Source organism: Schistocerca gregaria, chromosome 7, assembly GCF_023897955.1.
Source record: "Schistocerca gregaria isolate iqSchGreg1 chromosome 7, iqSchGreg1.2, whole genome shotgun sequence".
In the NCBI taxonomy this organism is placed as follows: domain Eukaryota; kingdom Metazoa; phylum Arthropoda; class Insecta; order Orthoptera; family Acrididae; genus Schistocerca; species Schistocerca gregaria.
In genome coordinates, this window is record NC_064926.1 from 408020548 (window position 1) to 408037898 (window position 17351).

The 17351-nt window shown below is 42.7% G+C and overlaps 1 protein-coding gene across 1 annotated transcript in view; it reads left to right on the forward strand.

The window, feature by feature from the left end:
• Positions 1-16757, forward strand: part of LOC126282415 (uncharacterized) — a 54879-nt gene extending 38122 nt beyond the window's left edge. Inside the window, exon 3 of the mRNA XM_049982073.1 lies at positions 16572-16757. Coding sequence (XP_049838030.1) covers positions 16572-16757 — 186 coding nt within the window. The remainder of the gene's footprint in view (positions 1-16571) is intronic.
• Positions 16758-17351: the final 594 nt, after the last annotated feature.

The following is a 17351-nucleotide window of genomic DNA, read 5'->3' on the forward strand; positions in this document are numbered from 1 at the left end:
TTCTTATGACTTGTACGACTTATCCGAATTTAAACCTCGGGATGATGTGGCTGTCATTAACACGAAGGAATTCTAGCTATTACTCCAAGCTTATGTAGTTTTGAAGTGAAAGCATGCTAGCGACTCCAACATTTAGAGCCTCAGAAATGCGTCATTTACTTTCCGAAGTCTGGTGACGGTGGCCGGCAACTGCGTCCGATGTGTCAACCTAGAAACGCTATGCTGGTTTCTGACTGAATTTAACCAGTCGAAAACTTTCGTAAGTTTGTGTGAAGCAGAAGACTGTATGTGTCCCTAGCTAAGACAAAATGTCTCTGTATACTCGTCAGGGTTAGGCAACGTGCACAATATTGCCCTCAAAGTTTTCGCAAGGACGTTAACTAGAACGACTCGACTCGTTTTCTCCGCTTTCGGGATCTGTAATACCATGTACACGAAATCGACGTATGTGCAATTGTTCATTGCACTCCTTATTACGCAAATTTAGATAATTATTTCCTTCTGTATCGGTAGAACCGGCGTGTCATGGAGAATCACACGTAAGGTGGGAAACGACCCTGTCACCTTGCATTCCCTAAACTTATTGACAATGTGATCCCCAGAGCACGCAACCGGAACATCTGTGAACGTTAGGGAGAAGTCCCTCCCAACAACACAATTCCAAAGTGGAACGTACACAACAAGGCATGGTAAGCGGTTGCTGCAGTACTCACTTCCCCAATGGTGTCAGTACCGCCCATTGCACTGTCTAAGTGCGAGCACAACTCAGACACACTACCTTCTTCTGCTTCGTTGCACATTTTAAATTCATACACTAACTAGTCCTTCCTAAAATATTATACCCACCACAACACCTCTTGCTCTAACTGGCTCAACACTGCAATTAAAAAAAATGACTCTGAGCACTATGGGACTTCACATCTATGGTCATCAGTCCCCTAGAATTTAGAACTACTTAAACCTAACCAACCTAAGGACAACACACAAGACCCATCCATCACGAGGCAGAGAAAATCCCTGACACCGCCGGGAATCGAACCCGGGAACCCGGGCGCGGGAATTCTACCGCACGATCACGAGATGCGTGCACTGCAATTACACAAGATCTTGTAATCACGTATAACTCCTACCTAATCTACTTATTATTAACAGGTCACTAATTGCTCAGTACCCAGGTACGCCCCCAGCAAAATTACGCTCTCCTACAACTGATACTGCTGGCCGCGGTGGCCCGAGCGTTTCTAGGCGCTTCAGTACGGAACCGCATGACTGCTATTGTCTTAGGTTCCAATCCTCCCTCGGGCATGGACGTGTGTGATGTCCTTAGGACAACACAAACACCCATGCCCGAGGGAGGACTCGAATCTCCGACGAGGGAACCACGCGAGCTGTAATAAGACGCCTAAGACCGCACGGCTACGCACGGTTAGCTCCTTGAAATGTCAAAAATCATATGAATGCAGCAAATGAACGGACACTAACTAGTTCCTCCATGATGTTAGAGATAATTTAAATGTAGATATCGGGCTCTAGTCCCTTCAGATGTGAAACAAATTTTGATCTAGAAATGATGTGTGCGCTAGCACCGTTTAATGATTAGTGACTAAAAACAACTAATACAGAAAAATCTGCAAATAGATACCAGGCACTAGCCTTCTCAAATACTGAAGAAATCTCATTATGTGAAAGGTGAAGTGGGCATTAAAGTTTTCAATAATGAAAAGAAAAGATACGAAACAAACAACTGATGCAGAATAGCAGCAAACTGATGTCGGGCACTAGTCAAATCACGATATAGAAAGAACAAGCTGGACGCTTGACCTTATTTAATCTGATATGATTTTACGGCAATTAACTGGTCTGTAGACGATCACTCGCAATAAAATGGCTAGAAGACAACCAGAAACCTCCATCGGTTTAGCACAGGGATGATTTCACAGAGTAATACAAAGTCCTCGGCAAAATATCTTCCAGCAGAGTCGTCGGCTAGTTCCGTGAGCTACAGCTAACTGCTGCATGCTGCGTCGACCATCGCGCTGTCGCGGACCAGCAGACAATTCGGCTGCCGCTGCGAACCTCCCGGCCACGCTGTCGACCCGACGACACCCCACTCCGCCCGAACTTCCTTCTAGCGTGCACCATCCCCTCGGGCAAACCACCTCAGTTCCACTTCACACTGCTAAAATAGGACTCACTTTCATGCGCGCATTCGATTCCCGGCGGGGTCAGGGATTTTCTCTGCCTCCTGATGGCTGGGTGTTGTGTGATGTTCTTAGGTTAGTTAGGTTTAAGTAGTTCTAAGTTCTAGGCGACTGATCACCATAGCTGTTAAGTCCCATAGTGCTCAGAGTCATTTGAACCATTTTTTTCATGCGCGCAACCCTCCAACAGCGCTGAATGTCGATACTTCGAGCCAGATGTATCACATGAGAAAGAAATTTTTTCTATGCTTCAAACGCAGTTCATTTTTCGTTTTCTTTCTTAACAGAAAACCAGCAAAGCTAATATCCGGGCAATGTCGGGTGATTGTCAGCTAGTTCGAAACAAGGTATGGGTTGAAATGAATCCCCCAGTGGTGAAAAACGAAGGGGAACAACAAGTTTTTCTGGGACTGTAATTACTTTTCCGATATCTGTATGTTTTTGTTTTTCTTTTTAAAAGAAGTTACATGTCGGAATTAACGAGCCAGTTAACAGCCATTCGAAACACTGTATGTTTTGAAACGTCCCCTTCGAAAAAGAATAAATGACTGTGCTTAAACTGACACACAATATTTTTAGAGCAACGCAATCTGACATTCAAAAATCCCTACAAAAGAATGGCCCTGACTAACAATATCCGATACCTTCCCTGAATCACTTACCTCACAAAAATCTTCGTTACTCGAACTACTGGAATACAGTGAGCGCCAATACTGCCAGCTAAATAAAAGATTCTAACTACTGAAGGCACTAACTACTGATTGGCATAGTTAGCAAATGAAAGATTTTGATAGAGAACAAACAATTTATTACCCTTAATAGTGTTCAAAAGTCATAATATATATATCAGTTCATGACATCCAGTCTTACAAATTTACTCTCTCTGATGGACACACGTCCACATCATCCGCTCTCAAAACTCCGCCATCTCACTCCCCACATCCACGATTGCTGGCGGCTCACCTACAACTGCACAACGCTATGCGCTCTTCACATCCATCTGCTCAACTCTACAATAGCGACTATTCCAACAGTGCCAACCAGCCACAGACTGCACACAGCACAGCCAGTGATTTTCATATAGAACGCTACATGGTGTTACCAACACAAAAACCTAAAGAGCCTACTTACATAGCCCTAATGCTACCCACAAAAAATTTTACAAATTGTTCTGGGTAGTGGCCAATAAAGATTTGAAGAAATTTTTCATAATTACAATAACAAAGAAATCAAATGCACACACTTATTGATGCAATGTTGGTGAAAAGCTAAAATTTTCTCAAGAGTACATAAAGAGTCCTGATCACTCATTACAGTAAAATTGCCGTGTTTTTTTCTCAAAGTCTGAGCATTAAAAGAAAATGCACATGGGAGTAGTCGATTTCCATGCAGTCTTGAAGAAGTAGTGTTGTCCTTCCAACGGAAAGGCAATGCTGACTCTTGACAAGCACACAGATAATGGGCCACAACAGAGCAAACCCACAGCAGAGTCCGTCGAAGTTTAGAAGAATATTGATAGGTAGGTAATCACAGAGCAGACCCCCTGTAGAGAGTATGGTGTTGGTGGGCCACCAGAGGTGCAGACCCACTGCAGTTCTTGTAGAAATAATGGTTTTGGTGAGCCATGAAATATGCAGACCCACTGTAGTCCTTGTAGAGAAGGCCAGCAGCCATCTGTTGCAACTGTGGAAGTGCACAACCACCATCGAAGAGTCTTGCAGACAAGATAGCAAGTCTATGAACCACCACTTGTGCACTCCCAAAAAAATATTTTTCAAATGTCCTTAGAACCAGCAATGCTGTTAACCAGTCCCTTGGTGAGTTATTAACACACATGCAAACACTAACAGTCCCAACTTCTCACATATTGTGCATATACTATGACCAACAGAAACGTGTGTAGTCTGCCAAACACTACAATAGCGACTATTCCAACAATGCCACCCAGCCACAGACTGCACACAGCACGGTCCGTGATTTTCATATAGAGCGCTACATGGCGTTACCAGCATAAGAACCTAAACAGCCTACTTACAGTTTTTGTCCACAAACAACGCCAACATCTTCCTATTTTTTGGAGTCAGCCTTCGAGTATTAATAAGGCTTCAACATATATCATTAGAGTCGTAGCAGACAATAGGAAAATATTACGACAAAAAGCGTTTCAGACGATGCAAAAACACTTCGAGAAATTATTGTCGCCTACAGACAGAGTGGCCGAGCGGTTCTAGGCGCTTCAGTGGGGAACCGCGTGACCGCTACGATCGCAGGTTCGAATCCTGCCTCGGGCATGTATGTGTGTGATGTCCTTAGGTTAGTTAGGTTTAAGTAGTTCTAAGTTCTAGGGGACTGATGTCCTCAGCTTTTAAGTCCCATAGTGCTCAGAGCCATTTGAACCATTTTTTTGTAGACAGATACAGAGACAAGAAATAAAGTTGGAAACGTTTTGCGAATCACTGCAAGAATCATTTTTCGAGGTGCATTGCATACGTGGCTTAAAACACTTTCAGTTTTGTCCATTCGGTGTACAGGTGGAGAGAGCTAGAAAACAAAGACCGCTCACTGGACGATTCATAGCAAAAAACGGTTCATATGGCTCTGAGCACTATGGGACTTAACTTCTGAGGTCATCAGTCCCTAGAACATGGAACTACTTAAACCTAACTAAGCGAAGAACATCACACACATCCATGCCCGACACAGGATTCGAACCTGCGACCTAAGCGGTCGCGCGCACTTTGGGCGTTTGGTCGTCACTCGGCTGTGGCGCGCGAGACAACGAGCGAACAAAGTTCACATATCTTGGAGGAAGTTGCCGTAGGTGGCCAATACTACCTATATTAATGACAAGGGCTGCGAATTTGCAAAGAGCGCAAACAGCGAGAGGTGGGTATTGCCGAATTATTCAGTCTTGTCTATGCCCATTCAAGTCAATCCTGACATCTACATTTGTATTGATGAAATACGAATAAACAGAACTGTTTACGTGTGTATGATTTTATGTGGCTGAGTAGCTAAGTGCAATTTCTCGATTGGTTGCCACTTCGGAGACACATATATTCATAATCTAACCTACTTATACAACCAGGAAAGAGGACCTACTATGTAACATGGAATCCGAACCCCATGTTTCCGATGACTCCTCACCTTGTTGAGTGTTGAGAGATTAAGGGTAGACTGAAAATCTTTGTAGCCCAGCCGGAATTCCATCCTTTGGCAGCGCTGTTTTCAGTTATGCGTTCTACGATTAGACCAGCTGGCCCGAATACTGTTTTCATGTATTCATTCTTTAATCAATTTTTTATTATATTTTTAGCGTGTAGCATGGGGTGTCCTTTTTGTCTTCATATACTACATTTTTGACATCAACCGTGACACGTTTGTCATTCCTTCTGTCCCTTTTCATTCATTAAAAGCTTCTTACATTAAGCCTGTCGTATATCTGCATTGACTTTGTCAGTAACGACATCACAGGACTGAAGATGTATCACACCTTAGGAGGTCTCTTTCATGCTGATTCTACTATATGGAATCTCCATTGAGCAACCCACTTCCAAATTTTCAAAAGTTTTTATTGTAGTAATTTGCATAATAGTCGGCCCAGAAGAATGTGATCTTTCTGTCTGTGGTCAAGCCAACATTATAAATTACACTATATTTTATACAAAACTATCCCCAATTTCAGAGTATTCTGGAAACGGTATTCAACGAAAGTTATACTATGTTTATCGACCACATGTTTCGACTTTGCTTAGGCCACTCGAATTAGCTCAACTGCACTTGGTGAAGGGTGGGTTCGAAAAATTTTTTGTCTGCTAGGCTTCCCTTCATGAATTTCTTTCTGTTACCAAGAGGAGTTTATTCAGTTACTTAAACGTAGATTGGGCATCTCAGTGTGGGACGCTCGAAATGTAGCATCTCACTCACGTGATAATTAACGTTCTATATCTAGTCTACAAAATAACTTGGAGATATTACATATACAGAGAAGGGTAGGTGCTTTCATCGTGCTTGAGGAGCTATATATATAACATCCTCCATAAGACAGTCCTCTGATAATACTCTAAACAACCAAACGGAATTAAGGGACCAAGATTTATAGGCCAATTTTGATTATTTGAATTTTTGAAGTAAGATGCCACAGCAGCTAACCTGTCGGTTAGCTTATTACAGTTTTTTTATGTTAATATCCAAGTTTACTCCCACTGCCGGTCCACAGGTAGGTAATCAGATCCATTTAACGTATTGTTAACGTCGATTTGCTGCAGGATTTTAGAACATATATTGTGTTGGAACATCATGAATTACGTCGAAGGAAACTGTCTATTGAGACACAGTCAACATCGGTTTAGAGACCAAGGTTACTGTGAAGCACAACTAACTCTTTATTCACATGAAGTGCTGAGTGCTGTTGGCAAGGGATTCCAGATCGATTCCGTATTCCTGGATTTCCGGAAGGCTTTTGACACTGTACCACACAAGGGGCTCGCAGTAAAACTGCGTGCTTATGGAATATCGTCTCAGTCATGTGACTGGATTTGCGATTTCCTGTCAGAGAGGTCACAATTCGTCGTAAATGACGGAAAGTCACTAAGTAGAACAGAAGTGATTTCAGACGTTCCACAAGGTAGTGTTATAGGCCATTTGCTGTTCCTTATATATATTAACGTCTTCGGTTGTTTGCAGATGACGCTCTCGTTTATCAACTAATAAAGTATTCAGAAGATCAAAACAAACTGCAAAACGATTTAGAAAAAATATCTGAATGGTATGAAAAATAGTAGTTAACCCTAAATAACGAAAAGTGTGAGGTAATCCACATGAGTACTAAAAGGAACTCGTTAAACGATAAATCAGTAAATTCAACTAAGTACGTAGGTATTACAATTACGAACAACTTAAACTGCAAAGAACGCATATAAAATGTTGTGGCGAAGGCTAATGAAAGGCTGCGTTTTATTGGCACGACACTTAGAAAATGTAACAGACCTACTAAGGAGACTGCCTACAATACACTTGTCCGTCCTCTTTTAGAATACTGCTGCGCGGTGTGAGATCCTTACCAGGTAGGACTGACGGAGTACATCTAAAAAGTTCAAAGAAAGGCAGCACGTTTTGTATTATCGCAAAATATGGGAGAGAGTTCACAGAAATGAGACAGGATTTGGGCTGTAAGTCAATAAAAGAAGTGCGTCTTTCTTTGCGACGGAATCTTCTCACGAAATTCCAATCACCAACTTTCTCCTCCGAATGCGAAAATATTTTGATGACACCGACCTACGTAGGGCGGAACGATCACCACGATAAAATAAGGGGACTCAGAGCTCGTGCGGAAAGATATACACTCCTGGAAATGGAAAAAAGAACACATTGACACCGGTGTGTCAGACCCACCATACTTGCTCCGGACACTGCGAGAGGGCTGTACAAGCAATGATCACACGCACGGCACAGCGGACACACCAGGAACCGCGGTGTTGGCCGTCGAATGGCGCTAGCTGCGCAGCATTTGTGCACCGCCGCCGTCAGTGTCAGCCAGTTTGCCGTGGCATACGGAGCTCCATCGCAGTCTTTAACACTGGTAGCATGCCGCGACAGCGTGGACGTGAACCGTATGTGCAGTTGACGGACTTAGAGCGAGGGCGTATAGTGGGCATGCGGGAGGCCGGGTGGACGTACAGCCAAATTGCTCAACACGTGGGGCGTGAGGTCTCCACAGTACATCGATGTTGTCGTCAGTGGTCGGCGGAAGGTGCACGTGTCCGTCGACCTGGGACCGGACCGCAGCGACGCACGGATGCACGCCAAGACCGTAGGATCCTACGCAGTGCCGTAGGGGACCGCACCGCCACTTCCCAGCAAATTAGGGACACTGTTGCTCCTGCGGTATCGGCGAGGACCATTGGCAACCGTCTCCATGAAGCTGGGGTACAGTCCCGCACACCGTTAGGCCGTCTTCCGCTCACGCCCCAACATCGTGCTGCCCGCCTTCAGTGGTGTCGCGGCGGGTGTGAATGGAGGGACGAATGGAGACATGTCGTCTTCTGCGATGAGAGTCGCTTCTGCCTTGGTGCCAATGATGGTCGTATGCGTGTTTGGCGCCGTGCAGGTGAGCGCCACAATCAGGACTGCATACAACCGAGGCACACAGGGCCAAACCCGGCATCATGGTGTAGGGTGCGATCTCCTACACTGGCCGTACACCTCTAGTGATCGTCGAGGGGACACTGAATAGTGCACGGTACATCCAAACCGTCATCGAACCCAACGTTCTACCATTCCTAAACCGGCAAGGGAACCTGCTGTTCCAACAGGACAATGCACGTCCGCATGTATCCCGTGCCACTCAACGTGCTCTAGAAGGTGTAAGTCAACTACTCTGGCCAGCAAGATCTCCGGATCTGTCCCCCATTGAGCATGTTTGGGACTGGATGAAGCGTCGTCTCACGCGGTCTGCACGTCCAGCACGAACGGTGGTCCAACTGAGGCGCCAGGTGGAAATGGCATGGCAAGCTGTTCCACAGGACTACATCCAGCATCTCTACGATCGTCTCCATGGGAGAATAGCAGCCTGCATTGCTGCGAAAGGTGGATATACACTGTACTAGTGCCGACATTGTGCATGCTCTGTTGCCTGTGTCTATGTGCGTGTGGTTCTGTCAGTGTGATCATGTGATGTATCTGACCCCAGGAATGTGTCAATAAAGTTTCCCCTTCCTGTGACAATGAATTCACGGTGTTCTTATTTCAATTTCCAGGAGTGTAGGTGTTAATTCTTTCCGCGCGCTTACGAGATTGGAATAATAGAGAATTGTGAAAGTAGTTCGATGAACCCTCTGCCAGGCACTTAAATGTGATTTGCAGGGTATCCATGTAGATGTAGATGTAGATACTCTCTGATTGATACAGAAATAAGTATCAGTTCATAAATTTTCAGTATAGTAACATTATTACATTAGTAACACCCAAGTTTAGTTTTTATGTAATACAGAGAGCCGAGTCTAACAGTTCGCGTGGTGACCGCAGTACCTCAGCGGAGCACTGGCTACGTGCTTCTCTTATATCCCATGTTGCCCAAGCTAGTTGACTTCCTTAACCGTCTCAATATCAGGACTGCTACCACCGCACAAACTCCGACAACACACGGAACGCCTTGTACTATAGCTTGTGTTTCTACCTGCAGCGATGATTGTTATTATGTTGGTAATAAACACATGTAAGCGTGTCGGCTTTCGGTAAGACTGACCGTGAAATAATCTTCTTCCTTCCGATCACTGGTTACCCCAAAACACTATAAAATAATTTTTCGATGTATTTTATTAGCTTTTATCACTACGTTTTATTTTATTTTTCAGTCACCCCAGGACTCAGTACTTTAATGTATAACATTTACGACTGATATTGTTTGTTGCTTGACATAGGCCAACAGGCACATATTTTAATCGGCAAATTGATGACGTTTACTGGTTTAACATAGGTCTGTCTAGGTTTTGCCAGCTGTTCCACGTTGCATGAGGACTGTCTCTGTTTCAACTTCATTTTAGTCACTGCTTCATTGTTTTTTAATGTGGGATCAGTTTATGATTCCTAATTGTATTCCATCGTTTTTTAGACTGGACTGTCATCACTGACGATAGTTTTTATCAATTGAGGGGGGGGGGGGGGGTTAAAAACTTTGTCTAACAACGCCAGCTGTTACTCTGCCACATTTTGTAACTCCCTGTAACACATGACGTAGCATTTGTAAGTAAACTTCTTTTGGTATGAAATTGTAAAACTTGGTTATCGAATACGTATAGACCCGTTCTTTGTGGGGCGTATGCGATGTAAGCGTAGCTTCGTAACTATATGTGTAATAATTTTTTCCTTGATTACGTCTATTCATTCAGGTAACTATATTCCCCTATTATCAAACTATTAATTTGTAAAAGGATTCTGTGCGGATGTACACCAGAAGAAGCAACATTAAAGTTACGAAACGTGTTGTGTGGATGTCTGATCGACTAAAATAAATGCAGCTACAGCGGACTATTGAACTGTTCATTCCTTTTTTTATACTTTTGGCGTCTGTCATTAAACACTTATTGTATTGTATGAATTGTCAACCAATTATGTATAATTACCCTAGTTGTGGCTGCTCCCCTTTCAAAATATTCTTAACGCTAGAGGTTGTATGTCTATCATTGTAGATGAGCACAACTGTAGAAGGAGCAGCTAGGCTTTTCCCTTTGCAGTAGTAGGTGCAACTAGAGCTTCACGGAAAAATGTTCTGGCTGAAACCTTCGCAGAGGAATGGGTGACTGCGGTCATATTTACGAGGCAGCGACTCTTTATAAAACAAAAGGGTATACTGAAATTGGTCACGCTATCTCCGACAGAAAAATTAGAGAGTACTGTTCCTTAGGGCATTTACAGGATCGCTCCATCTTAACATCACAATACCACGACTATTCATTACAAATGATATTTTTCGTGACTTACTAATTTGCGTACTTCAAGCTAGAATACCCAGAAGAGAGAGACTCTTTGTCACATTTAGGTCAGAGAGAGCCCAAAGGCATTTCCGTCCGTGAGAATGTAAATCGCTTGAGTAGTTTCTTGCAGAACGTATCGACAGAAATTCGAAAATTCTTTTTATGGGTTTTGAACGAATATACACTTAATAACAATGGATAGCTGGTAGCAGTCGGAATATGAATATTTTTCCTTGTGCAATAGTTTTTACGGTTTCAGCTTTACGTCTGTCGGTACATCGCCACAAACAGAGTGGAGCTTGCTCTAAGGCCAGGGTTGAAGTAGTAATTAAAAGGAATAGCATTTGGTAAAATGAAGTGGATCTGTTGAACTGGATTCCACAATATCGATAAAGAAATTCCCACACAGCATTGAATACTCAGTAATTACAAAAAGAAGAGTTATTAGTGCTGTTTACTGGATTCAGAGAGCAGATCAACAGAAGGACACATCAATATCATTAACATCTATCAGTCATAGAATTATTAAGCTAATTCTGATCTCGATATAGTGATGTACCTACACATCAAAGGGCCAGTCTCCCACAATCATCTCGGATTTTCGAAGCGTAACTCATTTAAAGAGGAGGCTGCTATCTTCACGTCCGATTTATCACTAATAATGGTCACGTATTGCGTACTGTTGCTTTCACGAAATACGTTCGACCATTCTGCATTCTGTTCGCAAAACGATACGAGCAGACGGAATATCATTGCACGTACGTTACTGGCTTGAGAGAAATATTACCATATGATAGACATCGAGCGCACATAATAGGCGAAAGAAACGCAATATAATTGGTGCTACCTACTAACACTGTCATATGTTAGAGACACCGTAAACCCCTGCTCACACTGCTTTATTTCACAGTACTCATAACTGTTTCGTTACACACACTCTTGTTGCAGAGGGTAGCGCAGTGTAAGCTTCACTAGATAGTGGCAACAGGTGGCTTTTCTCTTCTCGTTCCCCAACACGTATCTCAAGGGAGACGACCAACTGAACCGGTCCACAGGTCTTCGATCGACTGGCAGGCCTGAAAGTGATGCACATTTTTGTTTTATTTCTGTGCCCTGATGTACCTCCTCCACGACAGCTCTCTCCTACAAACATCAATCTTCAATTCTGCGTTCCTCTAGATGGATACTCTTTCACCTCGTGGTACTGTCTCAGCACCAAGAGACATCCGTTTATGCATCTACGCCAAAAGTTCTCGTTCTGAATTCTGTGAAATAGTTGTCAATTGACCACAATTTTGCATGCAACGAGTGATATCACTCTGAAGGGTGACCATCTAATAACGAGCGCCTGTTGATTCCTCCTGAATCTGTGCAATGCATTGTGTTTGTCACCTGTTTGTTCAAGTAGTCGATCAATGAGTCGACTACCAAACGCACCAACATTGCATTTTTGCTAGCGCGAGAGTCTGGCCATCCCTTCTGAGACGCAAGGTGTTTGAACCCGAGTCAGCCAATAGGAACGCTAGGCGGTAGTTCACTTGTTCCAGCCAAGCGACTAACACCACACCGCTTCTTGGCTGATTTTACGGCAGGGGTGCCGACTTTTGACACATTGCAGTTTGTGAGCGCCATGTCAGGTAGTTATTCATACTTCTGTCTAGAGTCTAGATGGAAGCATTTGAGCAGAAGACTAGGGTGTCATATGGTGAGATGCACATCGCCGCGTGAATTGCGTATAATTTCGTTTCAAATGAGCTTTGCAGGATTATAGAGTTTTAATAAAATCGTTAGTATGTGCTTCCCATGTGGTAATTTCGTATTCTAAATGTGGGTCTTTGTTCGAATTAGCAGTGACTCTATATAGCCCGAAGAACGCAGCATCCAAGTCAGATTTGTTAATTTGATTCCTTTTTCATTTACAGATTTTGCCAATTTGATTTTCCAGCAGTCAGTCATTAATTTATTCGCTTTTGCCCTGAGTCAAAGACTGGTCATGTGGTCGTGATCCATACCAGAATTTTGAATGGACTCTTGACGAGTTCATATAATCCATAGAGGCTTATGTATGATGAACGCATTGCATCCCCTTCGCACTTAAGTTTCGTAACTCATTTTCTGTCTTAAAGTACATCTGACACATACAGTTTCCCCGAGATCATCAGGCGGCTGAGATGGACAACTTAGTCTTATGAATACCTTCCCTAGTATAAGATATTTTCAGTTTGTTCAATCCTAATGAGCAACTGATATTAAGGGCCTTTCTGGAATTTGCGGAAAATCCATTAAGATGGTTACGCTTTGAGATAGTGAAATTAGGAACTCACAGGTCACAGTTTACGTTTAATGTTCAGAAAGGCGTTACTACTAAATGCTGACCTCCCCCCCCCCCCCCCCCCCCTTGTTTCACTTTTGCGAATGCTTGCTCTCCCAGTAACTATTCAGCTCAGATCGCGCTATTCTTTAGTATGGTGTCCCCTATTTGGTGGCATATGTCAAAGTATAGATAATTATTTCAAACCTGCATGAATACGCGAGTAAAAATTTACAAGGTACTTGGCTGCTTGCAAACTAAACAAGCAATAAGTAAACAAGTGCACTACATGAGTTGAGCGTCCTTTGACGTAATCCTGTTTGAAGCTTAAGTTGCACGAGATTGCCTCTGTATGAGATTGCCTCTGTCGATGTAGAGCCCTCTCTAACTAGTTGTAACGGCTTATCTCTTGATATGCTTCCCTGGCTTTGGCAATAATGTGTTGTTACGTACTACTCTTTAAGAGGATCTCTCTCTCCCTCTCTCTCTCTCTCTCACACACACACACACACACACACACACACATGTTTCAGAGAGCAGCTCGGTCTACTCTTTACTAGAAAATAGGAACAGATGGCATGAATGTCTCTTCTATTCCCTAAAATTGACTGAGGTTTATTATGCCATTAACAAGGGAAAGGAATAAAGAGGAAATTAGGAAAGATAATTTTCATTTTTACAGTCCTTAGGGCGAGTTTGGTTCGAGGGTTGAGGCATCCTATGCGCTTTCTAAGTGAATGTCAATTTTACAGTAGCATCAGCCATTGACCTGTACCATGAGGCCCCCTATTTTGAGTACCGTCCATTCTTTGTGTCCTGACACATAGAAATTTTAGGATAGCGTATTGGGCGGAAAACGTGTCTGGTTTTTCTGCAAATCCTCCACGTTTCTTCTAACTGCTGTCACATAGTACTCGGACAAATCGTGTATTTCGTTAATTGTACTATGACCACGGCTTCCTAACATTTTCTGACTGTAAGTTTCTTACCATTAATGTCTACACGTATCTTCCTGAGTCTAGCTCCTAAATTCTCGAGCTCTTGTACGTCTACATTTTCCTGTGATCTGGTATTAACTACACGTGCATGGCCTTTCCAGTCCTCAGGTATAGGTAATTTTTAGTTTTGAAGCACTGCCACGTGGTTTATGTTGTTGAATAAATAAATTTTCTATTGCCTCTGTCGTAAATGCTGGAGATTTAAATTTGTTGCTGTATATCTCAGTTTCAGTATTTACCTTCTTCAGTGCTGGCATTTTAACCATCACAATAAGAGAAAAAAAGCGTAAAATAGAAATTAAATTCGGCAGAAGGGCACAACCGAAAGATAACTATTGACAACAAGAATAAAATGGCGTGTCACAACAATCTCGAACATGTGTATTGAGGCATTCCGACAATGTGAGTGCCAGAACCCCAGGGGAAATATTTCTTTCCGCGTTGTCTTATTGTCGCTACGCTAAAAGTGTATGTGGACCAAACACAATCTTTTATTCAAAGCGCCTTCAATACCAAATGGGCATTACAACCGTTAGTAAACCAAAAAATTCTTAAACAAGAAGAAATTGTTTATTATTGCTGTATATAAAAGAGAAAATCTTTTTTTGGTCATTTTCACTTCCGTGTCCCATTGAAGACGATTCTCTCCATCTGTTCTCCTCTTAAAGTGTAAAAGAAATACACTCATTTTCATCTACTGAGTCTCATTTCATTTATCAGTCACCTACGTCACTTTCCCTTCCCTTGTCTTCAGCAACTGTGGTGTATTAGATACCTCTTTCACTTCCACTTCTCTTGTGTCCATCTTTGGTGGGACTCATATTTTAAATCTTTGTCCCTGTAATTTATTGCTGGTGCTGTACATTTTAAGAATGAAGGTAAACTAAGTTTATTTTCTCAAAATGGTTCTGAGCACTATGGGACTCAACTGCTGTGGTCATTAGTCCCCTAGAACTTAGAACTACTTAAACCTAACTAAACTAAGGACATCACACACATCCATGCCCGAGGAAGGATTCGAACCTGCGACTGTAGTAGTCGCACGGTTCCGGACTGCGCGCCTAGATCCGCGAGACCACCGCGGCCGGCTTTTATTTTCTCTTACCATGAAAAAAGTGTTGCCGTTTTATCGTGTTTTCCTTCTCTGTCTGCCTAGTACAAATTTGGTGATTGATTTTGAACTAACCTACACATGAGTTAGATACTTGAAATTTTCAACATGCACATACCTATGTGGCAACACAAGCACTTTCTTGTTAGTCTTTTTAGTAAGTTTTAGTGCCTGACATCTAGGCTGCTCTGTACAGACTGACTTTTTGTGGAAGTAACTCCGGATTGCGTTTCTGGAGGTATACGTATGAATAGGCACACCTAAGTAGAGAGAAGAGAGGAGAAGAGATGGAGATTGAGAGGGGGAGGATAAAGTGGATAGTGACAGGGGAGGAGGGAATTAACAAAGAGAGGTGGGAGAAGGGTATAGACAGAGAGGGAGGGGGCAGGAAGGTATGTGTAGAATATGTTTGACATGCCCATACAAGGGCAAAGTCAGGGGCTAATTTTGAAATAAAAATCTGATAGAAATAACATCAAATTGGTTTTCTCTGTCTCTTTAATTATTTTTTAGGAAAATAACAATGGAACAGATGGATATACATTTACTAGGTAAGTGAAAAGACACTGAATAAAATCTGAAATTTAAAACGTCTCATCAACATGTTAAATATCCATAAAAAATTTCACAGACACGAAACTAAAAATCAGAAAATAGTTTCGTAAATATAGGAGAATTTTAATCACACTAAAATGTATAAAATAATTCTCCTAACTCCATACACATTCCTACACCACAGTGTCCTGAAATTTAACAGCTAGGAAAACTCTTCTAAGATTTGAAATGAAATATGTTGGTTGCATGCAATATATATTTGATGCATGATTAGCTCACTATTAGACTACCTACTAACTGATGCTTGAGAAGTTCACCTCAGTATCTGCAGCGTGTGTCCCATGTTTTTTGTTTTCAGTCTAGAAGTGTTTTCACAGATATTTTCACAGTCACAAATTTTCATGAATGTCCATACGGTGTTAGGACTCTGTACGGGGCTAAGGGAACTTCTTTTACACTTTCTAGTTCAATCTATGGCTGTGGTGTTTTAAAATTTATTTCTGTTTAAATAGTTATAAATAATTTATTATTGTTTACTTACTGACTCCAGTATATACTCAGTTCTGTACACATCTCAGAATGGTATGCTGCTCGGCTGCCGCAGCGATGATGGCCCTGCAATCTGTATTTTAAACTGGACAGCGCTGGGTGTGGGACTACTTCAGGCAGTGTAATGCTACAAATGAAAATAAGTTTGATGTTAATCAGACTTCCACCACTTTTACGCCGCTGGAGCCCCATCGTGAAACTGTTCCAGCGAGAGAGACGTTACAATAACTACCAATAGCGGGCCGCTTGCCAAGGGCGATTCTCTGAGCGAGCTCCATTGGAGGGCGGAGTACCCAGGCCACAGTAATTTTCCAAATGCCAGTGATTTATGGCTGAACTCCCGGCGCGGAAGTGTGCCCCGTACTGCAACAGCTGCTCTTATTGAAAACGAAACAGCGGAGCGCGGGGCGACCCGGCGGGGAGAGCGGAAACTGCACGGCCCAGGGTGGAGTGCTTCCGCCGCTGCCGCTGCCGTCGCCGTCGCCGTCGCACGGTGATGAATTGTTCCTTCGCGGTGCTTCCCGAGAGCTCAGATGCAACTTTTTGGGGCCACTGTAGCCATTCTCGCGTTCCTCACGTTCACTTCAGCGTGACGTGTCCCTCTCAGTTGCTCTTTCTTTGAACATCAACAACGTATGGTAGAGAGAGGAGTAACATCAGATCCTTTGAACAACGTGGACACTGTATTAATTCCTTTCGGCAGCAGACTTGATATTATGAAATCACTTACCACTTCAATTAACAGGAAGTCACTTATCGGTGAGTAATGTCATTCTTGATTGGTGCTGACACAATAGTGCTTTCACTTAGCAGTTTCATTCCATACTGCAACGAGACTTGTGGTCACTTATAAGCTATGGAGAAATTTTAACAAGCAGGTGACGTATATCTTGGAGAGTAAACTAATGAGGAAAAGTGCTTATTAAAATCAGACCTACTACAAATATAAAACAGTATGCAAAAGAAGCGATTCCGCCAGAAACGCATACTCTTCTTGTATAATGAAGCTATACTGTCAGTACCGAGCTCTCAAAATTTTTACAAGATGACAACACTGAACTAATCATAGCACTCATAAGCCTAAGAACACATGCCAGCATTTCTTCTTGGCAGGCTGACAGACTGAGTGCAGAAAAGAAGTTTTCTGCCACA